This window comes from Plecotus auritus (assembly GCF_963455305.1).
Source record: "Plecotus auritus genome assembly, chromosome: 1".
Lineage (NCBI taxonomy): Eukaryota > Metazoa > Chordata > Mammalia > Chiroptera > Vespertilionidae > Plecotus > Plecotus auritus.
Genome location: NC_137770.1, coordinates 123,395,213 through 123,419,465, shown reverse-complemented (window position 1 = coordinate 123,419,465; position 24,253 = coordinate 123,395,213). Strand labels below are relative to the sequence as shown.

At 39.1% G+C, this 24,253-nt stretch overlaps 1 protein-coding gene across 12 annotated transcripts in view; it reads left to right on the top strand.

Moving 5' to 3' along the window:
* The window catches only part of LRRC49 (leucine rich repeat containing 49), a 253,934-nt gene that overhangs the window by 213,935 nt on the left and 15,746 nt on the right, over window positions 1-24,253 (top strand). For 11 of the 12 annotated variants that reach the window (XM_080663538.1, XM_080663543.1, XM_080663542.1 and 8 more), the window contains one exon: window positions 15,675-15,784. The exons of the other annotated variant lie outside the window; for it this stretch is intronic. In XM_080663538.1, the coding sequence (XP_080519664.1) occupies window positions 15,675-15,784 (110 nt within the window). The remainder of the gene's footprint in view (window positions 1-15,674; window positions 15,785-24,253) is intronic. 12 annotated transcript variants of the gene reach the window in all.

The window sequence follows — 24,253 nt, the reverse complement described above, 5'->3', positions numbered from 1 at the left end:
TTTGCCAGCGTGGTGCATTGACACACTCTGAGGGGCCCTGATGCTGAAGTTGCGCAACCAAGGTGTCTATGGGCAGGTATCCAGGATGAGTGAATTCAGAATTTCCATTGCTGGGGCACTACACTCTTGTTTGTATAAGATCGCACCCAGTGGGGGCTCACAGTGGCATCCAAGAGCTGCCGGTGGAGTGGTGGGCTGAGGATTCCTGTGTGCTGGAAATGCGCAAATGTGGTGTCCAGAGGTCTGCCGCTGGGGAGGGTGGAAATTGCACTTATTGCTGTGGGAGCAGTGCACCTTTGGAGGTGGAGGTCCTTGGGTCTGTGGGTCTGCTGGTTGGGTAGCAGGATTTTGGCTGGAGTGGCTGCCGAATCGCAGGCAGTGTCCAAGGGCTGTCTGGGTGGTGGTGTTAATGAGTTCCTAGAAGAGGCCGCTCTCCCCTTCAAGAATGCATGGGCTCCGTGCCCGAGTCCTGCAGCCCGGTGAGTATCCGCAGCAATGGTAGGTCATCCCTGTCCAGGAGAACCTGGTCTGCCAGCCCCTGATACTCCTGCTGGATTTAACTGTCCCTCCCTCACTCACACACACACCACACACATCCACACACACTCCTTTCACCCCCTCACTCACATCTTCTCCCTCACTTCTGTCCTGCCAGCCACCATCCTACTCTCTGTTTATATCTTCTTTAATTCTTTTTTCAATGTCCTCTAGTTTTCTAAGTATAAGTCTTTTACCTCCTTGGTTAAGTTTATTTCTTAGTATCTTTTAATTTTTTTATTGTAATGATAAATGGGATTGTATGTTTAGATTCTCTTTCTGACAACTCATTATTAGTGTATAAAAATGCCATGGATTTTGGGGTGTTAATTTTGTATCCTGCTCCATTTCCTAACTCATTTATTAAATCTAGTAGTTTTTTGGTGGAGTCTTTAGGATATTCTATGTATAATATCATGTCATCTGCAAATAATGACAGTTTTACTTCCTCCTTTCCAGTTTGGATGCCTTTTGTTTTCTTCTTGTCTGATCACTGTTGCTAAGACTTCCAATACTATGTGGAATAAGAGTGGTCAAAGTGGACAACCCTGTCTTGTTCCTGTTCTTAGGGGAAATGTTTTCGGTTTTACCCATTAAGTATGATGTTGGCTGTAGTTTTTTCATATATGGCTTTTATTATGTTGAGATATGACCCCTCTATTCCCACTTTGCTGAGAGTTTTCATAAGAAAAAACTAAAGGCCTGGTGCACGAAATTTGTGCACATGTAGGGTCCCTAAGCCTGGCCTGTGATCAGGGCTGATCTTCCCTGGCTGCTGGCCCCACCCCCTGCCACCTGTGTCTGCTACCACCCATCCCCGGTTCCCCATTCCCCATCAGGCGAAAGGAGCCTGTGGGCTGGGGGCAGCTCTTGCGTTGAGCGTCTGTCCCCTGGTGGTCAGTGTGCATTATAGTGACTGGTCATTCCACCATACAGTCAATTTGCATATTATGCTTTTATATATATATAGATGGGTGTTGGATTTTATTGAATACTTCTACCTCTATTGATATGATTATGTGATTTTTGTCTTTTAATTTATGTTATGTATCACGTTTATTGATTTGCAAATATTGTACCATGCTTGCATCCCTGGAATAAATGCCACTTTCTCATGATGTATGATCTTTTTAATGTATTGCTGGATGTGATTTGCTAATATTTTGTTGAAGATTTTAGCATCTGTGTTCATCAGGGATATAGACATGTAGTTCTTTCTTCATAGTGTCTTTATCTGGTTTTGGAATTAGGATAATGCTGGCCTCATAAAAAGGACTTGGCAGTATTCCTTCCTCTTGCATTTATTTGGAATAGTTTGAGGAGAATAGGTATTAGTTCTTCTTTGAAGTCTTAATAAAACTCCCCAGTGAAGCCATCCGGACCAGGGCTTTTGTTTGCTGGGAGTTTTTTGATTGCTCCTTTTGATTCATCGGTTGTTATAGGCCTATTCGGGTTTTCTGATTCTGCCTGATTCAGTTTTGGAAGATTGTATATTTTTAGTAATTTTTCCAATTCATCCACATTGTCCAGCCTGTTGACATATAGTTGTTCATAGTATTTTCTTACAATTCTTTGTATTTCTGTGGTGTCAGTTGTTACTCCACCACCTTCGTTTCTGATTTTATTTAGTTAAGTCCTCTTTCTTTCTTTATAAGTCTGGCTAATGGTTCATTAATCTTGTTTATCTTTCAAAGAACCAGGTCTTCATTTCATTGAATTTTATTATTGTTTTGTTAGTCTCTATGTCATTTATTTCTGCTCTAATCTTTATTATTTCCCTCCTTGTACTTACTCTGGGCTTTTCTTGTTGTTCTCTTTCTAATTAGCTAAGTTGTAGGGTTAAAAAGTTTATTATTACGGGTTTTTTTTGTTGTTGTTGTTTGAGGTATGCCTGTAGTGCTATGAAATTCCCTCTCAGGACTGCCTCTGCTGTGTCCCATAGATTTGGTGTTGTTATGTGTTCATTTTCATTTGTTTCCTGGAAGTTATTGATTTCTTTCTTGATCTCATTGGTAACCCATTCATTGTTTAATAAAATGCTATTTAGCATCCCTGTCTGAATTTTTTGAGTGTTTTTTCTAGTTAAATTCTAGTTTCATTCCATTGTGATCTGAAAAGATGTATGATATGATTTCAATCTTCTTGAACTTGTAGAGACTTACTTTGCATCCTAACATGTGCTCTATCTTTGAGAATGACCCATGTCCACTTGAGAAGAATGTATATTCTACAGCTCTGGGGTGAAATGTTCTATAAATGTCAATTAAATCCATCTGATCTAGTGTGTTATTTAGAGTATCTGTTTCCATGTTAATTTTTTTGTCTGGAAGATCTATCCAGTGAAGTCAGCAGGGTGTTAAAGTCCCCTACTATGACATCATTGCTGCCAATCTCTCCCTTAAAGTTCTCCAGAATACTTTTTATATATTTAGGTGCTCCTCTATTGAGTGCATATATGTTTACCAGGGTTATAACCTCTTGTTAGATAGATCCCTTCAGTATTATGTATTGATCTTTATTGTCTCTTGTGATGGCTTTCATTTTGAAGTGTATTTTGTCAGATATAAGTATTGCCACCCCAGCTTTTTTGTTTGTTTGTTTCCATTTGCATGGAACATTTTTTTCCATACCTTCACTCTCATCCTGCGTGAGTCTTTTGTTCTGAGGTAGGTCTCTTGTAGACAGCATATATTTGGATTATGTTTCAGTACCCATTCATCTACCCTATATCTTTTGATTGGAGCATTTAATCCATTTAAATTTAAGGTTATTACTGATAAGTACTTATTTATTACCATTTTAATTCTTTATGCCTATGTTTCTCTATTTTTTGTTCTCGTTACAGCAATCCTTTTAGCATTTCTTGCAGTGCTGGTTTGGTGGTGATAAACTCCTTTAGGCTTTTTTTTTTTTTTTTTTTTTTTGTCTGGGAAGCTTTTTTTTTCACCATCTATTTTGAATAATAGCTTTGCTGGATATAGTAATCTTGGTTTCAGATTCTTGCTTTCCACTACCTTGAATACTTTATGCCATTCTCTTCTAGCCTGTAGAGTTTCTGATGAGAAATCTGCTGAAACCTTTATGGGAGCTCCTTTGTAGGTAACAAATTGCTTCTCTCTTGCTGCCTTTAAGATTCTCTCTTTGTCTCTAATTTTTGACATTTTAAATCTGATGTGTTGGGCATGGGCCTGTTGGGTTCTTCTTCCTTTTTTTTTTAAATATAGTTTATTGCTTTCAGAGAGGAAGGGAGAGAGAGAGAGAGAGAGAGAGAGAGATAGCAATATCAATGATGAGATAGAATCATTGATGGGCTGCCTCCTGCCTGCCCCCCACTGGGGATCGAGCCCACAACCCAGACATGTGCCCTTGACTGGAATAGAACCTGGGACCCTCCAGTTGTAGGCCGACGCTCTATCCACTGCGCCAAACCATCTAAGGCTATTTGGGTTCTTCTTGCTTTGGACTCTCTGTGCCTCCTCAATCTGTGTGGCTTTTTCCTTCACCAGGTTAGAGAAGTTTTATGCCATTATTTCTTTAAACACGTTCTCTACTCCTTGCTCACTTTCTTCCACTCTGACGCATCTGATATGCAAATATTGTTAGGTTTCATGTTGGTCCACAGCTTCATTAAGCTGTCCTCCTGTGTTTTAATTGTTTTTTCTTCTTGCTTCTCTGATTGAGTGATTTTTTCTACCCTATTTTCTTAATTCACTGATCTGATTCTCAGCTACCCCTAATCTGCTGTGTATTCCTTCCACTGTGTTCTTTATTAGTGCTGTGTCATTCTTTATAGTTACTATATCTTTTTTTCATGCTGTTGAGCATCTTTGTCATCATTACTCTGAATTCTATGTCTCATAAATTTCTTATCTCCATTTCATTTAGCTCTTCTTCTGGAGAATTCACTTATTCTTTTGTTTGGGGCTTATTTTTATTTATTTATTTATTTATTTATTTATTTATTTATTTATTTATTTATTTTTGCCTCCCCATTTTGGCTTTCTGTTTGGGTTTGTGTCTGTGTATGAGGTAGATATGCTACTCCTCCCAATCTCTATTTCCGACTGGCCCTGAGTACCCTGTTTGGGGCTATCAGCAATACACAGCTTGTGGCTGCCTCTGCTGGGCCTGAGTGCCTTTGAAAAGGTCCAAGATGTGCACCAAGTTCTGCTTTTCCTAGCCCCAGTACAGGGATTAGATTAGTCAAAGCCTCCAGAGACAGGCCTCTACCTGCAATCTGATTGTTATCAGCCCTGATTAGCCTCAGGCTATCAACCACAGGGTGGGGGGACAGGTCTTCCAAGAGTGGGGGAAACCGCCTTCCCCCCAGGCAAAAATTGCCTGCATCAGCAGGAGAAAGATTTCCTCCACAGAGTGAGGGAATGATTCAGCACAGGAAACCTGGGTGGCTGCCCACTGAGCTCCATCCTCAGAGCCCCCATTCCTGGTTTCTGCTCACACAGCTCCAGTCCACTCTGCCCTTCGTCTACCAGGGCCCAGGGTGAGTGGCTGCACATGAAATTTTGTGCGTTGGACCTGTAAGTGTGTGCCTGCATTTCCAGCAGTCTCTCACTGGCAGACAGTAACCCTGCTGCTTTTCACAGCCAGATACTGTGTGGGCACCTTTCTAAATTCTGGTGCTCTCTGGGCTGGGAAGCCCAGCTTGGGTTTTAGGACTCCAGTGTTCTCCACAGCTGAGCTAACCATCTGGAAGTTCAGCTGCTATCTATGGGAGCCTGGCCAGCCTTCTCGCACCTCCGCATTTCCTCCCAGTCTCTATAGTGGTCTCCACTTTCTGTCCTTGGTTATCAGGATTCTCTCCAGCTAGTCTTCAATTGAATTTTCAGGGTGGTTTTCTGTATTTTAGTTTTATTTCCAGTTTGTTCCTGGGATAGTGTCAGTGTAGCTTCTACTTACTCCACTATCATTTTGGAATCTCTCGTGATCTTTGTATTTTAAAAGTGCTTTGTAGACTGCCTGGCATGCAACAGGGGATAGGGAAATAATACCCAAATGTCAACTAGTAAAGGTTGTGGAAGAGGAAGGTAAGAGCAAAATGGGGGAAAAAGAGAATATACACAGGGAAGAAGAGTGATTATAAAAGAAGGGAGGAAAGGAGAAATAATCAAGGAGGAAAGATAAAAGAGAAATAAAAAATTAGAGAAATATAGGAAATAAAACAAGCATAAATAAGTGTCTGGACTGCTTTTTTAATAGTTTGTAAGAGCTGCCTGTGGAATATTTGCATTTTTATAGCTCAGGCCTGGAGCCTGAATAACTGGAAAGTTATTAATAAAAAGGTTTTTTTTTCCAGATTGATTCTGCTAAGCTAGTCACAAGGGTATTCCCCCAGCTATCCAAAGACCATGTTTTCTTTAAATATTATTTAGGAAGAAAAGAGAGAAATTATGCTTCTCCTTCTACTGAGAAATTCCTGAAGTAAATTTAAATATTTCAAAGGAAAAAATTCTTTAATGCACTGTAAGTATTATTGTGACTATCTCTTAAAATTCAGAGGACCTCTTCTTGTAAAATGAATTGTAATCAACTTTGCTGGCAGGTGGTAACACACACTGTATTTCCCTGCAGCTGATACACTGCAAATAGCTCTGGCCCAGAACTCCACAAATCCAGCATACTATTAGGAGTCTGGAGGTCTCTGGGCCACTATATAAGAACCTTGTGAAATTTGCATCAACCAGGATAGGCCCATGACCACAGAATCAGCCATCTGTTGATGATAAGGGCAAATCTGGAAACTCCGGTAACTATTAATTTCTCTAGCTAGTTCTTAAGAGATTTGGTTCAGTCTTATATACCCTTGTGTACCCTCTTGGTACTTCCCCAGATAGGTTGTGAAGGTTTCCAAAGTAACTTCCAGTTCCACTGTGGACTGGAAGTAGAATGACTATTTTGGCTGTGGGTGAGTAATTCTCTCTCATTAGTAGCTAAACTATTATCACGATTAACCCTAAATAGTATATTTACCCAGTCATGGATCACTACTAGAAATATAGTAATCTATTATAGAACTACGAAGGAATAGTATACTACAATTGTAGAAAATAGAAAAGAATGAGAAAGAACCAATATAATTTATTCTGATTTAAAGTTCCAAAAATGTGAAGGCCAGAGATATTTGACCCTTTAATAAAAGACCTAAAATAAAGCTGCTTACCTCATCCTTAACAGTAGATAAGTAATGTGTTATGATATTTCTACTTCTCTTTGTGGAAGAGAGGATGATACTGTTTGAGGTAGAGTTAAATTGATTTATGAACATCAAGAAGAAAAGATGGAATAGAGGCATGCACTGACCACTAGGTGACTATATTAGACCACACAACTTAGTTGTCAGCTACAAGAATGGTATGTGGGAGAAACAGCCTCAATAACTATGAAAGTCTAAGCAAGTCTTTCTTCCTCTTGAATCTTTTGGAATAGTTTGAGGAGAATAGGTGTTAGTTCTTTTTTGAATGTTTGGTAAAGCTCACCTATGAAGCTGTCCAGTCCAGGACTTTTATTTGCTGGGAATTTTATTACTGCTTCATTTTTATTAGTTGTTATTGGCCTATTCAGGATTTCTGATTCTTCCTGATTGAGTTTTGGAAATTGTATGTTTCTAGGAATTTGTCCATTTCACCCAGGGTGTCCAGCTTGTTGGCATATAGTTATTCATAGCATTTTCTTACAATCCTTTGTATTTCTATGGTTTCAGTTGTTACTTCACCTCTTTCATTTCTGATTTTATTTATTTGGGTCCTCTCTCTTTGTTTCTTGATGAATCCAGCATTATCCTAATTCCAAAACTGATAAAGACATTACAAAGAGATCTACAAGATAATACCCCTGATGAACATATATCCTAAAATCCTCAACAAAATATTAGCAAATTGGATCCAGCAATACATTAAAAAAATCGTACATGATGACTAAGTGGAATTTATTTGAGGGATGAAAAGCTGGTACAATATTTGCAAATCAATAAATGTGATACATCACATAAATAAAATGCAGGATAAAAATCGCATGATCATATCAATAGACACAGAAAAACATTCCAAAAATCCAGCACCCATTTTTGATAAAAACTCTCAGCAAAATGGGAACAGAAGGATCATACCTCAACATAATGAAGACCATATATAACAAACCTACAGCCAATATCACATTCAATGGGCAAAAACTAAACACGTTTCCATTAAGAACAGGAATAAGATAGGGATGTACACTTTCACCATTCTTATTCAACACTAGAGGCCCGATGCATGAAATTCATGCAAGGGGCTTGACCCTCGCAGCCGCGGTGGCTTGCCTCAGCCCTCATAGCCCCAGCTTCATCCGGAAGGACATCCAGAAGGACTTCTGGAAGGTCAATCGGCTGTTTGGTCTAATTAGCATATTACATTTTTATTATTAGAGATAGTACTAGAAGTCCTAGCCACAGCAATAAAACAAGAAGAAAAATAAAAGGCATACAAATTGCAAAGGAGGGAACAAAATTGCTATTATTTTCAGGGACATGATATTATACTAGAAAACTCTAAAGACTCCACAAAAAACTATTGGATTTAATAAATGAATTTGGAAAAGTACAGGCAGTCCTCAGGTTACGTCGGAGATCTGTTCCTATGGCGCAATGTAACTCGATTTTCGCTGTAAGTCAGAACCCACCTACATAAGCACCTACGTCACTCACATGGAGCACATACACAGCAGTAATGAAGTGAAATAGTAAAAAAATGTAAAAGAAAGATAACAATTCCTGCCCTTGTGGTAAATAAATAATAAAAAAAACATAAAGCACATATGTACATATGTCGAAATGATGGAAATTTTTTTTTTATAAATACTGTAAATGGGAGATGGCGACGTAACCACGAAATGATGTAAGTCGAGTCCAACATAACCTGAGGACTGCCTGTAGTAGGATAAAAAATCAATATTCAGAAATCGACGGCATTTTTATATGCCAACTAGAGGCCCAGTGCACAAATTTGTGCATGGGTGTGGTCCCTTGGCTTGGCCAGCAATCGGGGCTGGCCGGCTGCGGGGAGGGACCGTGGGAGGTTGGCCAGCCAGGGGGAGGGACCACAGGAGGTTGGCTGGCCGTGGGAGGTTGGCTATGGGAGCGCACTGACCACCAGGGGGCAGCTCCTGCATTGAGTGCCTGGTGGTCAGTGCTCCCATCATATGACTGGTTGACCAGTCGTTCGGTCAACTGGTTGTAACAGTCACTTAGGCATATATATATATATTGAACTCTCAGAAAGAGAAACTAAGAAAGCAATCCCATATACCATTGCAATAAAAATAATAAGACACCTAGGAATAAACTCAACCAAGGAGGTAAAAGACCTCCTTCAAAAAAACTATAGAACATTGAAAAAAGAAATAGAGGAAGATATAAACAAATGCAAGCATATACCGTGTTCATGGATTGGAAGACTGAACATCCATACAACCCATAGCAACCTATAGATTCAATGCAATCCCTATTAAAATACCAATGGCATATTTCATAGATCTAGAACAAATACTCCAAAAATTTTTATGGAAACAAAAAGGACCCCATATATCCACAGCAATCTTGAGAAAGAACAAAGTTGAAGAGATCACAATACCAGATATCAAACTATACTACAAAGAAATTGTAATTAAAACAGCCTGGTATTGGCACAACAACAGGCATATAGATCAATGGAACAGAACAGAGAACCCAGAAATAGACCCATAACATTACATTCAATTAATATTTGACAAAGGAGGCAAGAACATACAATGAGTAAAAACAGTTTCTTCAATAAACCAGGGCTGGGGATAGTGGACAGTTACATGCAAAAAAAAAAATGAAACTAGACCACCAATTTATACCATACCCAAGAATAAATTCAAAATGGATAAAAGACTTAAATGTAAGTCACGAATCCATAAAAATCCTAGAAGAAACCATAGGCAGCAAAATCTCAGACATCTCTCATAGCAGTATATTTGTGGATACATCTCCAAGGGCAAAGGTAACTAAGGAGAAAATAAACAATTGAGACTACATCAAAATAAAAGCTTCTGCACAGCAAAAGAAACCATCATCAAAATGAAAAGAAAACCCACTGTATGGGAGAACATATTTGCCAAAGATGGATCTGATAAGGGGTTTAATTTCCAAAATATATAAAGAACTCCTACAACTTAACAAAAGGAAGGCAAACAATCCAATTTAAAAATGGGCAAAGGACTTAAATAGACATTTTTCAAAGTGGACATACAGATGGCCAAAAGACATGAAAAAATGCTCCGTGTCACTAATCATCAGAGAGTTGTAAATTAAAATTACAATGAGGTATCACCTCACACCTGCCATAATGGCTACCATCAACAAATCAACAAACAAGTGCTGGTGGGATTGGGGAGAAAAAGGAACCCTAGAACACTGCTGGTGGGAATGCAGACCATTGCAGCCACTATGGAGAACAACATGGAGTTTCCTCAAAAAATTGAAAAAGGAACTGCCGTTTGACCCAGTGATCTCACTTCTAGGAATATATCCTAAGAATCCTGAAACACCAATCAGAAAGAATATGTGCACCCCTATTTTCATAGCAGAGTTATTTACAATAGCTAAGATCTGGAAGCCGCCCAGGTACCCATCAGTAGATGAGTGGATTAAAAAGCTGTGATACGTTTACACAATGGAAGACTATGCAGCTGTAAAAAGAAGGGTCTGTTACCCTTTGAGACAGCATAGATCAGCCACGGGCGAACTACGGCCCGAGGGCCGGATCCGGCCATTTCGGCTGTTCTATACGGCCCGCGGAGCCAAAAGAGCAGAGGGTTCTCTTGCTCTCCCCTCCGCTCCTTCACCAGCAGCAGTGTTAACATGGCAACGTCGGGAAACACGGCCGCAGCTCCTTCTTCTGAGTGGGCGGATTTATATCGCCCATTCAGTAGAAGGAACAACCTCTCAATCTTCCAGAGGCTCCTTGTAATGCCCGCAGACGCATCCCCCGACATCACCCTGGGAATGCGTAGACACGTTATAGTGGTGATGTAGGGAGACACGCCCCTGGAGAGCACAGTATCAGAGCATTAGCTAAAAAGGAGACCAACAACACTGTTCCCACTGAAGTTGATGTTTTAAAGACCAAAAACCTTTCAACCCAGTCTACATTGCCATCTACGTCTACGTCCCGGGCATAATTTGGAAGTTGCACTAAAGAAAATGTTTAATTTACTGTTTACACATTTTGTTCTTTTCTATTTGTTTTAGTTTTAAATTATTTTATTATATTTAAGTTTAATTTGAAAGGCTTTTGTACCTTTCCTTTGTTAGGCAATTTTATTTTGCCTTTGCCATCTTCAATATAAGGTATGTTATTGTGCTATGATTCCTCCATTTTTTAAAGTTTCAAATTACAATAATTAGTGTTTACATTCTTCTTGTTAAAATGTTTGAAATGAATAAAACTATTGAAATAAAAAAAAAAGACCATACCCTTTTATGTAATGATGTTTACTTTGAATTTATATTAGTTCACACAAACACTCCATCCATGCTTTTGTTCTGGCCCTCCGGTCCAGTTTAAGAACCCATTGTAGCCCTCGAGTCAAAAAGTTTGCCCACCCCTGGCATAGATGGTCCTGGAGAGTATTATGCTAAGTGAAATAAGCCAGTCCAAGAAAGACAAATATCACATAATCTCACTTAAATGTGGAATCTAATGAACAAAATAAACTGATGAACAAAATGGATCCAGAAGCATGGATACAAAGAACAGACTGATGTATCTCAGAGGAGAGGCCAGTGGGGCGGATGGGAAGAGATTATCCATACATACTAGAGTCCCGGTGCACGAATTCGTGCACCAGTGGGGTTCCTCAGCCTGGCCTGCAGAGATCCGGCCGAAACCATCAGTCCAACATCCCCCAAGGGGTCCCGGAGTGCGAGAGGGCACTCTGCAAAGTTGCTGTCACTTGGCAACTCCTGCATTGAGAATCTGCTCCCTGGTGGTCAGTGCATGTCATAGCTACCAGCTGGTCGGCCGGTCACTTAGGCTTTCTTATATATAGACTAGAAGCCTGGTGCACGAAATTTGTACATGGGATCGGGGGGGGGGGGGGGGGGGAGGGGTTCCCTCAGCCCAGCCTGCACCCTCTCCAATCAGGGGCCCCTTAAGGGAAGTCGGACATCCTTCTCACAATCTGGGACCACTGGTCCTAACCGCTCACCTGCCTGCCTGCCTGATCACCCCTAACTGCCTCTGCCCGATTGCCCCTAACCCCTCTGCCTGCCTCTGCCTCCGGGCCTGATCCACAGCCTCCGTGGCAGCTGCTGATCATGCCCCGCCTCTCTCTCTCTCTCTCTCCAGGCCTCGCCAGCAGCCATAGTGGCTGCTGATTAGGCTCTGCCTCTCTCTCCAGGCCTCTCTCTGGGCCTGATCCGCAGCTGCCGAGGCAGTGGCGAGGTCGTTAGGCCTCCACCCGGCCTAGGCGGAGGCTAACAACTTTGCCGCACCCGCCTCACCCCACCCCCCACCTGTCACCCCCCCCCCCCCCCACCTGTTGACCCATCGTCCGTCTGGTAGTTTAGGACATGACAACCCCTGGTCTTTTATAATGTAGATGTTATCCCAATAAATTTAATAAAAATTGTCTGCAAATTATACTTACACTGGAAGTGAACGACTTACCAATTTTATTTTAATCATCACTATTGGTGTACCCTGTAGGTGTAAAATTTGGCTTCCACATTGTCAGCATTTCTTGGTGGCCAAACTTCAGAGACTTCATAGATAGTTCTGAGGTCTTGGCCTTGCTCTGAAGTTACTGGCTGCCCAAGTTATCACTCGAGGTGGTGAATTTTTCTACATTGTCTTGGTCTTTTTCTGGATCATTTTTATTCATTTTCTCATTTGGCCTGTGATAATGGCCACATATTGTTGGCTTTATAGCTTTCGTAGGTTTTCTTGAAGAGGTAGGAATTTTTGGAAAGGCTCCTTTCCTTGAACTCCCTTAAAGACATCTTTCATACCCATGCATGTCTTTAGTACCTGGAAGGACAACAGAGTGAGTGCAGAAGGACATTGGTTTGTGGGGAAATGGCTGGGATGAAAGGGGGAAAAGTCTTCATGAGAAAAAGTATGGGTTGAGGATGGAATCTGCCAGGCAAGACCAGGGAGTCTTGGGCATATGCCACTAAAGAAGAGGAGGAGAAGTTTGGGTGTGGTCCTTTCATCCTGGACACTGGGCCTGGGTTAACAGGGCTTCTTCCTCTTTAAACTTCTTTTGTTGAATGGGGTTGGTTGTTACATAACTGTGCTAGGAGTTTGTGGTTTCCTGGTCATCTTCACCATGTCAAAATTTCCCAGGGCCCTACCCCAGGCCTCCTGAACATATGCTTTTCTCTAGGACAATGAGGGGCCACACCCCCTAGGCTTTAATTAATCAGGAAGCTTCTCCTTCAGCAAATGGTAGCTCTGGGAGAGAAACTTAGACATCATAAAGCACCATCCTGACACTTCCATGGGGAGGGATGAGGAGGCCATGATGCTTTGGTAAGAGAAAGGGGGCGTTTCTTTAGCACTCCTAAGCCTTCTCAAACTTATTGACCCCATCTTCAATTCTGATGGGTCACATGGTAGGGAGATGATGCTTCCTTGAAACGTTTCCCTAGGCCACCCATTTCAGTGGTTCATTATTCTTTCTCATCCTTCACCATTAACCAGTTTTCATAAGATTTACCTAAAATCTTTTCAAGGTAATGTGACTGTCTCTGTGAAGATGTGAATCATCCTGCTTCCCTAGTACAGGTTGCTCTTATGCACCTTGAAAACCATTCACTTCTTGGCTACTACCAGAGAAATTTTCCACCTCACCCCCCCTTTTTCCACTGCCCATGTGGCTCTCCCCAGCTTTCTGTTTTCAAAGTTGAAATCATTGCCTTTAGGCTGTCTTTAATGAATAGAGTTGCTCAACTGGTTATCTTAGCTTTGTTTAAAATCTTGGGGGTGATCATAGTAGGTATAGTATCTAGATTTGGGGTTTAACAGTATAAGGTGAATGAGGCAGGAATTTTAATTCCCAAAGTTGGGCTTCCTGTTTGTATGTTGAAAACTGCACCTCCCCCTGCCCACCTCCTCAGGGAACTTGGGTAGTCAGACCCTTGGTCTGAGGATTGCAGACTCAGGTTCATAGAGGACAGGAGGCCCAGGCCCTGTCAAAGTGTGGATCAGAGGCAGGGCTAAAGGACCCTACGGAATCTATCTTAGCCCCTGCCATCAGGCTTTGGAATTGCTGGACTTGGTACCAGATGTGACATACACTGACTTCCTGCAGAGGACTCAGGGCAGTGAGGCCTTGATCTGAGGAGTCTGGCCTTGGGTCAACAGAGGGAGGATCCCAGGACCTGCCAGGGCTCAAGGTGAGGAACATGAGGGAGGAGGGAGGGACCCTGGACCCTAAAACAGAATCATCCCACCCAGGGTGGGATGACAACAGGCGATTTCTACATCCGGGTCTCAGAGACTAGGGGGCTTTGGTATAGGGAGCGGGACCTCAGATACGCAGAGGACCAGCCCAAGTCCTGCCAGAGTCAAGGTGAGGACCCCGAGGAAACACTAAAGGGACTCTGGACACCACAACAGAGGGGACCCCACCAAGGCCCTCCCCTGCTGTAAGCCCTGGTAGTCCCCAGGGTGGGATGACCACACTCAGTGTTTCCTGACTTCCACAAACAGGTCTGAGAGATCCTGGGAACATGGTATCAGGAAAAGGGCCTCTGGTCCACAGAGGGGAGGGCCCAGTTCCTGCTGGAGTGAACTGCGGAGGCAGCAGCAAAGTCCTTAGGCCTCCTCTGGGCCTGGGCCGGAGGCTAACGACCTCGCTGCATCCGCGCCCACCCCCCTCGCATTTGGTCGTCCCTCGGGGTTGTGATGGCCCTAGGCTGTTATTAGTATAGATATGCATAGCCCATGGGTGAAGGCTTGGATGGGGCAAGGTATGGATGGGGAGAAAGAGGGAGATGAGGGACATCTGTAATATATGTACTGTCAACAATAAAAATATAATTAAGAAAAAAGAATATCTAGGGAAAGGAAGGGAAAGTCTGTCTGCACTGATTCATAAGATGCTTGTGAATTATGGGTTTATTTTTCAGAAAATGCCCATGAAGTATAGCTAATGTTAAGAATGAACTTATAAAAGATTCAAAATTTAACTATACCAGGGTTTCTCAACTTCAGCTCTGTTGACATTTTGGGCTAGATAATTCTTTGTTTTGGGGTCTCTTCTGTGCATAGTGGGATGTTTAGCAGCATCCCTGGCTTCTACCCACTAGATGCCAATAGTGCCCCTTCACCAGTTGTGACAACCAAAAATGTCTCCAAACATTGCTAAGTGTTCCCTAGGGACTAAAATGGTCCCTGGTTGGAATCTACTGAATTATATAAACAAACTAATAGTACTTAAAATGCAAGTAACCCTATTTCACATTAAAGACAATATGCCATGAAAGAAATAATGTGAATTATTTCACAGTGAATAAAAAATTAATCCAAGTCTTACTTTTAGCATTTTCTTGGTTAACATCTGAATGAACCATCACAGGGAATACCTGTGACAAGTTAATCCTTGTAGTGTGAAAGGTGGACATGACTTCAGAATGAACAGGAGTGTCCTTGCTAATCCAATGTTCTAACTCTTAGGCAGGGACAAAATTATCCTTATAGGAGCAAGGTCTGAACAACACCCTATTGTACCTTTGAAACGTTATTGAAATGAATCTATTTCATTGACACTTGGGAATTTCCCTCTACATCATTCTGCCTCAAGAAGCTATAGGATTTCTAAAAAATTCATTAAGAATCTAAGGTGCCTCAGTATAATTCTCAGGAAATATAGCTTATAAGTCAGTGCAAACTCAACTTGTAGTCATCCTCCGTCACCATGAGCCACTTTTGTACATCTTCTAATTAAGCTCAGGGAAGAAAATGAAATGTCAATGAGAACTCTCTTCGTATAACCCAGGACAATGTACTTTCCTGAGCTAAAAAGAAAATACTTAATCTGGACATTTCTTTGGAATGTTGTATGAAGCTAAGAGACAGTGTCATTTTTGACCCATCTCCATTGTATATCTTCAGGTGACACAGAATGATATGATAATGGCTGAAAGACTCTTTGGAATCCTAGCTCATGTAGCATCTTCTGAGTTACCCCATTACCGTGTGATTTCAATTCTGGGTGATGCCAGGTAACCTTTAATTTCTATCATTTTTGTAGAATTACTGTTGCACTAGAAAAAGGAATAGATTCCACACACCTCTTCACTCTGCCATTTATACATCTCACAGACATTTATCCTGTTTGTTTTGTGGTTGGCCCTATTCAAAGTGTTGGGGACATAAAGATGAATAAGATAAAGTCCTCACTCTTATGTGGTTATAAGCTAATAAATTAAAGATATGGATAAGAAATTATAATAAAACTAGATGCCAGTTGTGAATTCATGCACGGGTGGAGGCCAGCCAGCCTGCCCCGATGGGGGCTGATTGGGGCAGGGCTGGTGGAGGGAGGGGCTGTGGAAGGTTGGCCGATGGGCCCCCTCCATGGGGGTGGGCGAGCCAATCAAGGGTGGGACCATCCAGGGGGAGAGGCAGCAGGAGGTTGCGGGGGCAGGGGGAGCATGGGGTGATTGTGAATAGTGATAGGAAATGAAGCTAGAAAGATCACACCACAGTGCACATCATAGCAACCGGTCGTTCTGGTCATTCCGTTGTTCCATTGTTCCAGTCACTTGGCTTTTATATATATAGATGTTTCAGGTGCTATAAGAGGTCCATAAGAGCATAGGAGAGACTAACAGCATTTTGGAAGAACATTAGGGAAGGTGTCACAAAAGAGGTAACATTTCACATAGTTTTTTAGGAATCAGTAGGAGTATTTCAGATAGAGGGTATGTGGGAAAGAGATCTGCAGAGGCACAAGGAATTGGAGATAGTTCAGTATAATTGGAGCATGGGATGATTGTGAATAGTGATAGGAAATGAAGCTAGAAAGATTGACTATGGTCTGATTTTAAGGAGCCTTGCAATCCATACAAAACAAAAGTGAAAACTTGTGCTTTGTAATTAAGCCCAACAATCCTATGGTTAGATTTATGTTCTAGAAAGGCTGCTATTTGAGCAGACATGGATGGAAGGAATGGAGACCAATTGAGAGGCTAGTATATAGTCCTGGAGAGAGATTACGATGGCCTGAACTAAGACAATGAGGATGGAGAAGAGGATAATTTGAAAAATATTTAGAAGAGATGTACCTGACTGAATACAGTCACTGACAAGATGTGGCATAGAGGGAGAAAAGTCAAGGATTATCTGCCAGTCATGATTCAATTATAAGAGAATTCACTATGACTAGAGTAAGCAGAAAATGATTAATATAAAAGGAATTAGTTGTCTACAAAATCATTACAAGGGTTGGAGAAACAGTCTTTAGACTGGGCCATCCCACCAAGGGAACTGCCACCTTTGCTACAATCAGGAAGCTGGGTGATTAGGAGACTGTTGTCCCAGCTGTGGGTTCCAGGATCATACCATTTGAACTACACTGGGAATCAGGAGGTTTCCCACTCCCTGCCCTAGAGCCCCTGATGTAATTTACAACAAAACTGGTATCTTATGTGCTACCTGTACTTCCCACTTAGCTCAGTTCTGATTCAGATCTTAATCCAAGCATATCTAATTGGTGGAATCAAAATCCCATTGAAAACCTATAGAACCACTCTGAGAAACAAATACTGAGGGAGGTAAGGCTACAAAATTGACAGTGAATGCAACAAATAGGAAGCAATGAATTCAAGAAATGATAGGGAAAGAACCAGTAAAAATTATAGTTGTCTAAAAATATTAATGCATGATGTAAAAAAATTTTAATAACCTGAGGATAAAAATCCAAGAAAATTCTAAGCAAAAGGAACTTAAACTTGTCAGGTTTCTTTCCCTGTTTAGGAGAAATAATAGGTATTAATTAACACCAGAAATGGATGGAAAAATATGTGTTTAACTGTGTGTTTTAAAATTTTAAGGGCTATCATTAGGGAAAAAAGATGTATAATTTCTAAATCACTAAAAGGAAAAGAAAACACTGATCAACAAAAAGCAGGAAAGGAAGTAAAACAGGAAACATGTCCATTATCACAATGAATATTAATGAATGAAATTATCCTATTAATAGATAGTGGCTCTCAGATTGGATTAAAAATTGAGTTACATATTTTTTTGAGAGATATCCCTAAAGAAAGCAATTTATAAAAATTGAAATAAAGGAATGGAAAATACATAACAAGCAAATGCTGACCACAACAACAAACAAATACAGGGGTATTAATATTAGTGATAATAGAATTCATGACACCAAAACTACAATCCGCCAAAAAAGATAATAATGTTAAACTTAATTTAACCAAGATAACAGCTTCTAAATACATTAAGAAATACAAGTATAGTGTGGCTCAGTGGTTGAGCATCTACCTATGAAGCAGGAGGTCACAGTTCGATTCCCAGTCAGGGCATATGCCTGGGTGTGGACACAATTGCCAGTAGGGACCATGCAGAAGGTAGCTGATCAGTGGTTCTCTCCCATCATTGGTATTTCTATCTCTCCCTCTCCTTTCCCCTCCAAAATCAATAAAAAATATATTTATCAAAAGAGAAAAGGAAATTCAATTATACCCTGTTAAAGTCACAGTTATTGTGGTAAATATTAATCTGTTTGATCAGTAGATCAAATTAACAAAAATAAAAAAGAATAATGAGGATTTGAATAACTCAGTTAACACATTTTATCAAATAAATATACAGGTTGGGGCAAATTAGGTTTATAGTTGTGAGTATACAAAACAGAGTTTATTGTTGTATTATTATTTTTAATATGTTTTTATTGATTTTAGACAAAGAGGAAGGGAGAGGGGGAGAGAGAAAGAAACATTGATGCATCAACATCAATTGGCTGCTACCTGCATGCCCCATTGCTGGGGATTGAGCCCACAATCCGAGCATATGCCCTGACCCGGAATCGAATCAGGGACCTCTTAGTAAATCAGGTTGATGCTCAACCACTGAGCCACACCAGCCGGACTATTGTTGTATTATTATTAATCATTGTATTATTTTCCATACAAACTTCTCTAAATCTGCTTTTTCCCCAACCTGTATTTAAAAATTTTTCCCAGAACCTTATTCCCAATTCACTAAAAAACAAACAAACAAAGACTATTCAAACACCTAAGAAATATTTTAGAAATATATTTTTTTTCTTTGGGCTTAATAAATGTTCAATTTTCCCAAATATATATATATATATATATATATATATATATCCCCATCCCCAAAGGGCAAACTCATATAGATCATTTTCTCTAATTATACTATCATAAAATAATGAGCCAAAAAGTATCGAGTTGGAATTGGAAAAACAAAGAAACAGGAGAAGCAAGTTCCCAGAAAGCAAAATATAAATGTCTTCAAACTTTAAAAAAGATGTTAACCTCAATCAAATTTATAGACATGAAAATTTTAAAACAATAAGGTAACTTTGTGGAGAAAGACTAAAAGTTTGATAATGTACAGCATGATGAAACAGGATTCATATACACTATTGGTGTTAATGAAAATTGAGGCAATTTTTTTTACACTTTAGCAATACCTAACAAATTTTTGTAAACTACATGCCCTTTGACTTAGTGATTTCACTTAAAGGAATATTATGCAGATAATATTTTCTACATGTGCACAAATGTATGTGTCCAAGGAAATTTTATTGCAGCCAGTGTTTATAATAGGAAAAATATGAAAACTCACTAAATGTCCATCAATAGAGGACCAATTACTTATAGCTCTAAAAATAGAGATTCAGATATGAAACAGTCTTTGATATGTTGTAGAAAGTAAAAATGTATAGAACAATTGCATAAAATGCTACATTTTGTGAGAAATAGAACATGCATTTCAAAGATATTCTTGTGTCATTTAAATTGTGTGTTCTTTTAAATGATTGTCCCTATAAGTTGAAGTGAGCACCCTAGGGTTTCAAAGTATGTAGAAGCTTGCTTTTTCTGTATATCAAATTATCTTTTTGGCTTTTGTTCTATTTTTTGTTGTTGTTGTTGCTCTTTTTATTATAGTTATTAAAAAAGGATTTCAGAAAATAACCTTTTTGGGTTTAAGAATAAAATAAAACCGAAGTCACCTTGGCCAGTCTGGCTCAGTTGGTTGGGCGTTATCTCATGCACTGAAAGGTTGTGAATTCAATTCTTGGTCAGGGCGCATTCCTGGGTTGCAGGCTCAATCTTCCTGTAGGAGGCTTGAAGGAGGCAGCCAATGTTTCACTCTCATATCAGTGTTTCTCTATCTCCCTCTCCCTTCTTCTTTCTCTAAAAAATCAATTTAAAAATCTTTTAAAAAATAAAACCAAAGTCATAGGTCACATATAAGTGAATTTGACAAAAATACTATATGTCAAAACCTATGAGATATGGCTAAAAGTGTACTGAGAGGAAATTATATATCTTTAATATATTTATTAGAAAATGAAGATTAGAAATTAATGAATGAAGCTTTTAATTCAGGAAGCTAGAAAATACCAGAATAAAATGAAATAAAATAAAGTAATTCATAAATAGAACAGTAATTTTTAAAGAAAAGAAGAAATTGAAAAGCGAACAGTTGTCCAGTAAAAGCAAAAATTCACTCTTTATAAAGATAATTTTCTAAGAAAAATCTAAAGGCTCAACTGTTAAATGTTTTTGAACTAGTCAAAATGTGCAAGGAGGTCAGACACCACTTCAGCATACAAAAATAATTAACATTTCATCATTACATTAATAAACTATTGAAAATAGTTTTAGAAAAGTATACTATTTATTCAAGCAATAAAAACTATAAAACCACAGTGAAATTAGGAATTTAAAAAGTCTAAGAAATGGAGAGATGTGCATTTAATGATTTCTGAGACTTAATAGTAAAAATATGCAAACTTATTTGAATTAATTCACAAATTTACTAAATTCCCAATGAAAAATCTTAATGAGAGTACTCAATAAGCCAAACAAGATGAATTTGTATCTTAGGAAGGCATTCATATTCCCAAATTTCAAAAACCACTCTACTATACTTTCTAATACTTCCATAAAGTTTGACACATTTTGCTTATAAAAATTTTAAAGTTTTATACAATAAAAGCCATAATAAGGTCAAAAGACATAAGCATACAGGGAGAATATATTTTCAACATACCAAATTTTGAAAGAAGTTCTATAAATTTAGTAAGAAAAAGACAGTCAACATGATAGGAAATAAAATCAAAGTATATAAATAGAGAATTCATAATGACAAATGGCCAAATAACATAAGAGATGAAATTAACTTGTAATTAGGGAAATAAAATTAAAATAATGAGATATTTTTTGCCAATGATATTGACTTAAAATTTTAAACCAATAACATGAAGGATTTATTTGTATTCAGGGAAATGTACACTCTACTGTTAGCAAAAGTTATAACTTGGAGGAGGTAGTTTGGCAGTATCTATCTTATTTCTGTATGCAGAAGTTCTAGTACTACAAATATAACTTATTGTAAAGCATACATAGTGGCATGAATGATATATGTACAAGAGGCTGCCATTGCTTTATTGTTTGTAGTAACCCAACTTTGGAAAGTAACTAAATGCCTAATGATAGGAAAACTAAATCATGATACTTTTATACTATGGATGTAGTATCTACATGAGACTACCTACAATGATACTACCTACATTATAGATTAAGGTATATATAGAGTAAGGTAGGTCTGTTCTGGCATGAAATAATCCAGAGTCAGACAGTTAATTAAATAAAATAAGGCATAAAGCAATATTTATGTTATGACCCACTGCTACTATAAAAAGCAACAGATTAAATATGTATACAGAAGCATAAAAAGGGAGCTAAAAAAAAATAAACACCTGGATGGGTGTGGATGTTGAAATGGTGGTGGAATAGTTGAAAAGTGGTGTTCAAGTTTAACTCTGTGTATGTTTGTACAGTTTGAAACTTTTCATTGAGATATTGGACTTGCTTTATGAAAATGATGAGTTAGGTTGTTTTGAACATTAAAAACAACTAAAAATGCTAGATAAGACTTTTAAAAGCTCCATAAAAGTATTGAAGAGATGACAATATATAACAAAGTTATTAAGCTAATATCCATGGGGAAAAGAACATTGAGAATGTGAGCACACAGACTATGTTTGACCTCAAGGCATTTCAGGGAAACTTAAATTTTGGGACTTTTAGCTACAAAAAAGGAATGATAAAAAATCACAGCCCAGGACCCCATCTAAAATGGTGAATATAAATTGAGATCTTCCCAAGATTACGCTAAATTCCAAATGGCTACATCATCAAGGTGAAGGTCATCAGAAATAAACCTTTCTTTCTCTCCCCACTCTCAAGGTTTTACAAGAAAACTTGCCTTGGCTTGAGCAGAAAAGTGGCAAAGTTGTCTGTAAGAAGTTATAATCAAAAGACAGTTTTTTAATAGATTTGCAGCCTGAATTCACAATACACGGGCAGTTTAAAATAATATCTAAGTTTAAACATTACTTTCTCTAGATACTTTGGAAAACCAAATGCACCTCCTCTCTGGAGGAAGTTGCTTTCATCCTATCTCAAAGAATCCCCATGGATAATATTTTTTTTAAATTGATGTTTAGAGAGAGGAAGAGAGAGAGAAAGAAAGAGAGAAACATCAATGTGAGAGTGAAACATCAATCAGTTGCCTCCTACACGTCCCCTACTGGGGATTGAGTCCGGAACTCTGGCATGTGCCCTGACCAGGAATCAAACGAGCAACCCCTCAGTACATGAGCCACACAGGCCAGGGCCCCATGGATAATTTTTAAGAGCAATGATCAACACACACACACATACAAATAAGCAAGCACACTAGGAATTAAAGCACCATATACAAGAACTAGCAGGGAAAAAAAAAACAGACCATGAATACTTTAGATTTTTGCATTACCACTCATAGAATATAAAATGACTATGCCTAGTATATTTCATGATATAAAAGACAAGGTTGAAAATATCTGGAGAGAAGAGGAAAATTTAAAAAGTGATCCAGCAGATCTAAAAGGAAACCGAAGGAAGTTCTGTAAGTGAAAAATACAATACAAAATTTAAAACTTAAGAGATTTAACAGCCAGTTAGATACAGTAGAAAGGAGAATCATTGGGGCCTATTTGAAGCTCAGAAATGTAATGGTGTTTTATATTCACAATTTTGTATTCATGTTAAAAAAAGAGACAATAAAGTTATAGATGCTTCAGTCTCCACAAAGTCTGTATCTGACTTTGATTGGAATAATTTGAAATATAAGTTTAATAAAAAGAAAAAAGAAAAGAAAATCTGTAAATTGGGAAATAGGCTAGTGGAATTTGTAGAATGCATCCCAAAGAAAAAGAAGAACAGAGAAAGCAGTTAAGAAATTTTAAGATGGAGTGAATTAGAAGATTTAACATATGTTGATTGGACTTTTAAAGAAAGATACAACAGAGAGTAAAGGATATTCTCTGTTGTATCCACATCAACAAATAATTTCACAACAGAAGTAGTGGAAGCCACAAGATAGAATAACAAATGATATAATTTAAAATACTAAAGGAAACTAATTTCCAACCAGGAATTCTATATACAACAAAAATGTTCTTCAATAATGAAGATGAAATAGACATATTAAAACAAAATAATAAAAGCAAGACCCAAGAGATTTCCCACCAGTATCCTTGCACTAAAAGAAATAATAAAGTGCCCTAGCCAGTTTGGCTCAGTGGCTAGAGTGTCAGCCTGCGGACCAAAGGGTCCCAGGTTCGATTCTAGCCAAGGGCACGTACCTTGGTTGCATGCTCCTCCTCCCTACCCAGGCCCTGGTCAGGGCTTGTGCAGGAAGCAACCAGTTGATGTGTTTCTCTCACATTGATATTTCACTCTGTCTTTCCCTCTCTCTTCCACTCTCTCTAAAAATCAATTGAAAAATATCCTCAGGTGAGGATTAAAAAACAACAACAAAAAAAAAACCCAGTAAACAAACAAACAAAAATAAGAAAGCTTGTTGAGCCCAGATAGTAGGTCTGATGTTCAAGAAGAACAAGGGAAGTATTAAATTTGTAGGATAAAGCTAAATGAATATTGACTGTGTAAAGCAACAACTTATAGTGGAGTTTAAAAATATAGAAATAACCCTGGCTGGTGTAACTCAGTTGGTTGAGCATCAACCCATGCACCAAAAGGTTGCTGGTTTGATTCCTTATAAGGGAACATGCCCAGTTGTGGCTCAATCCCCATTGTGGGGTGTGCAGGAGGCAGCCAATCAATGTTTCCCTCTCACACTGATGTTTCTCTCCGTCTTTCTCCAAAAATCAATAAACTATTATTTTAAAAAATCTTTATCCTATCTAATAAAAGAGTAATATGCAAATTGACCGTCACATGAAGACACAAGATGACCGCCCACATGTGGTCAAAGATGGCTGCCCCTATGTGGACACAAGATGGCCTACAGGGGAGGGCAGTTGTGGGAAGTTAGGGGTGACCAGGCCAGCAGAGGAGGGCAGTTGGAGGTGACCAGGCCGGCAGAGGAGGGCAGTTGGAGTTGGGGGAGACCCAGGCCTGCAGGGGAGG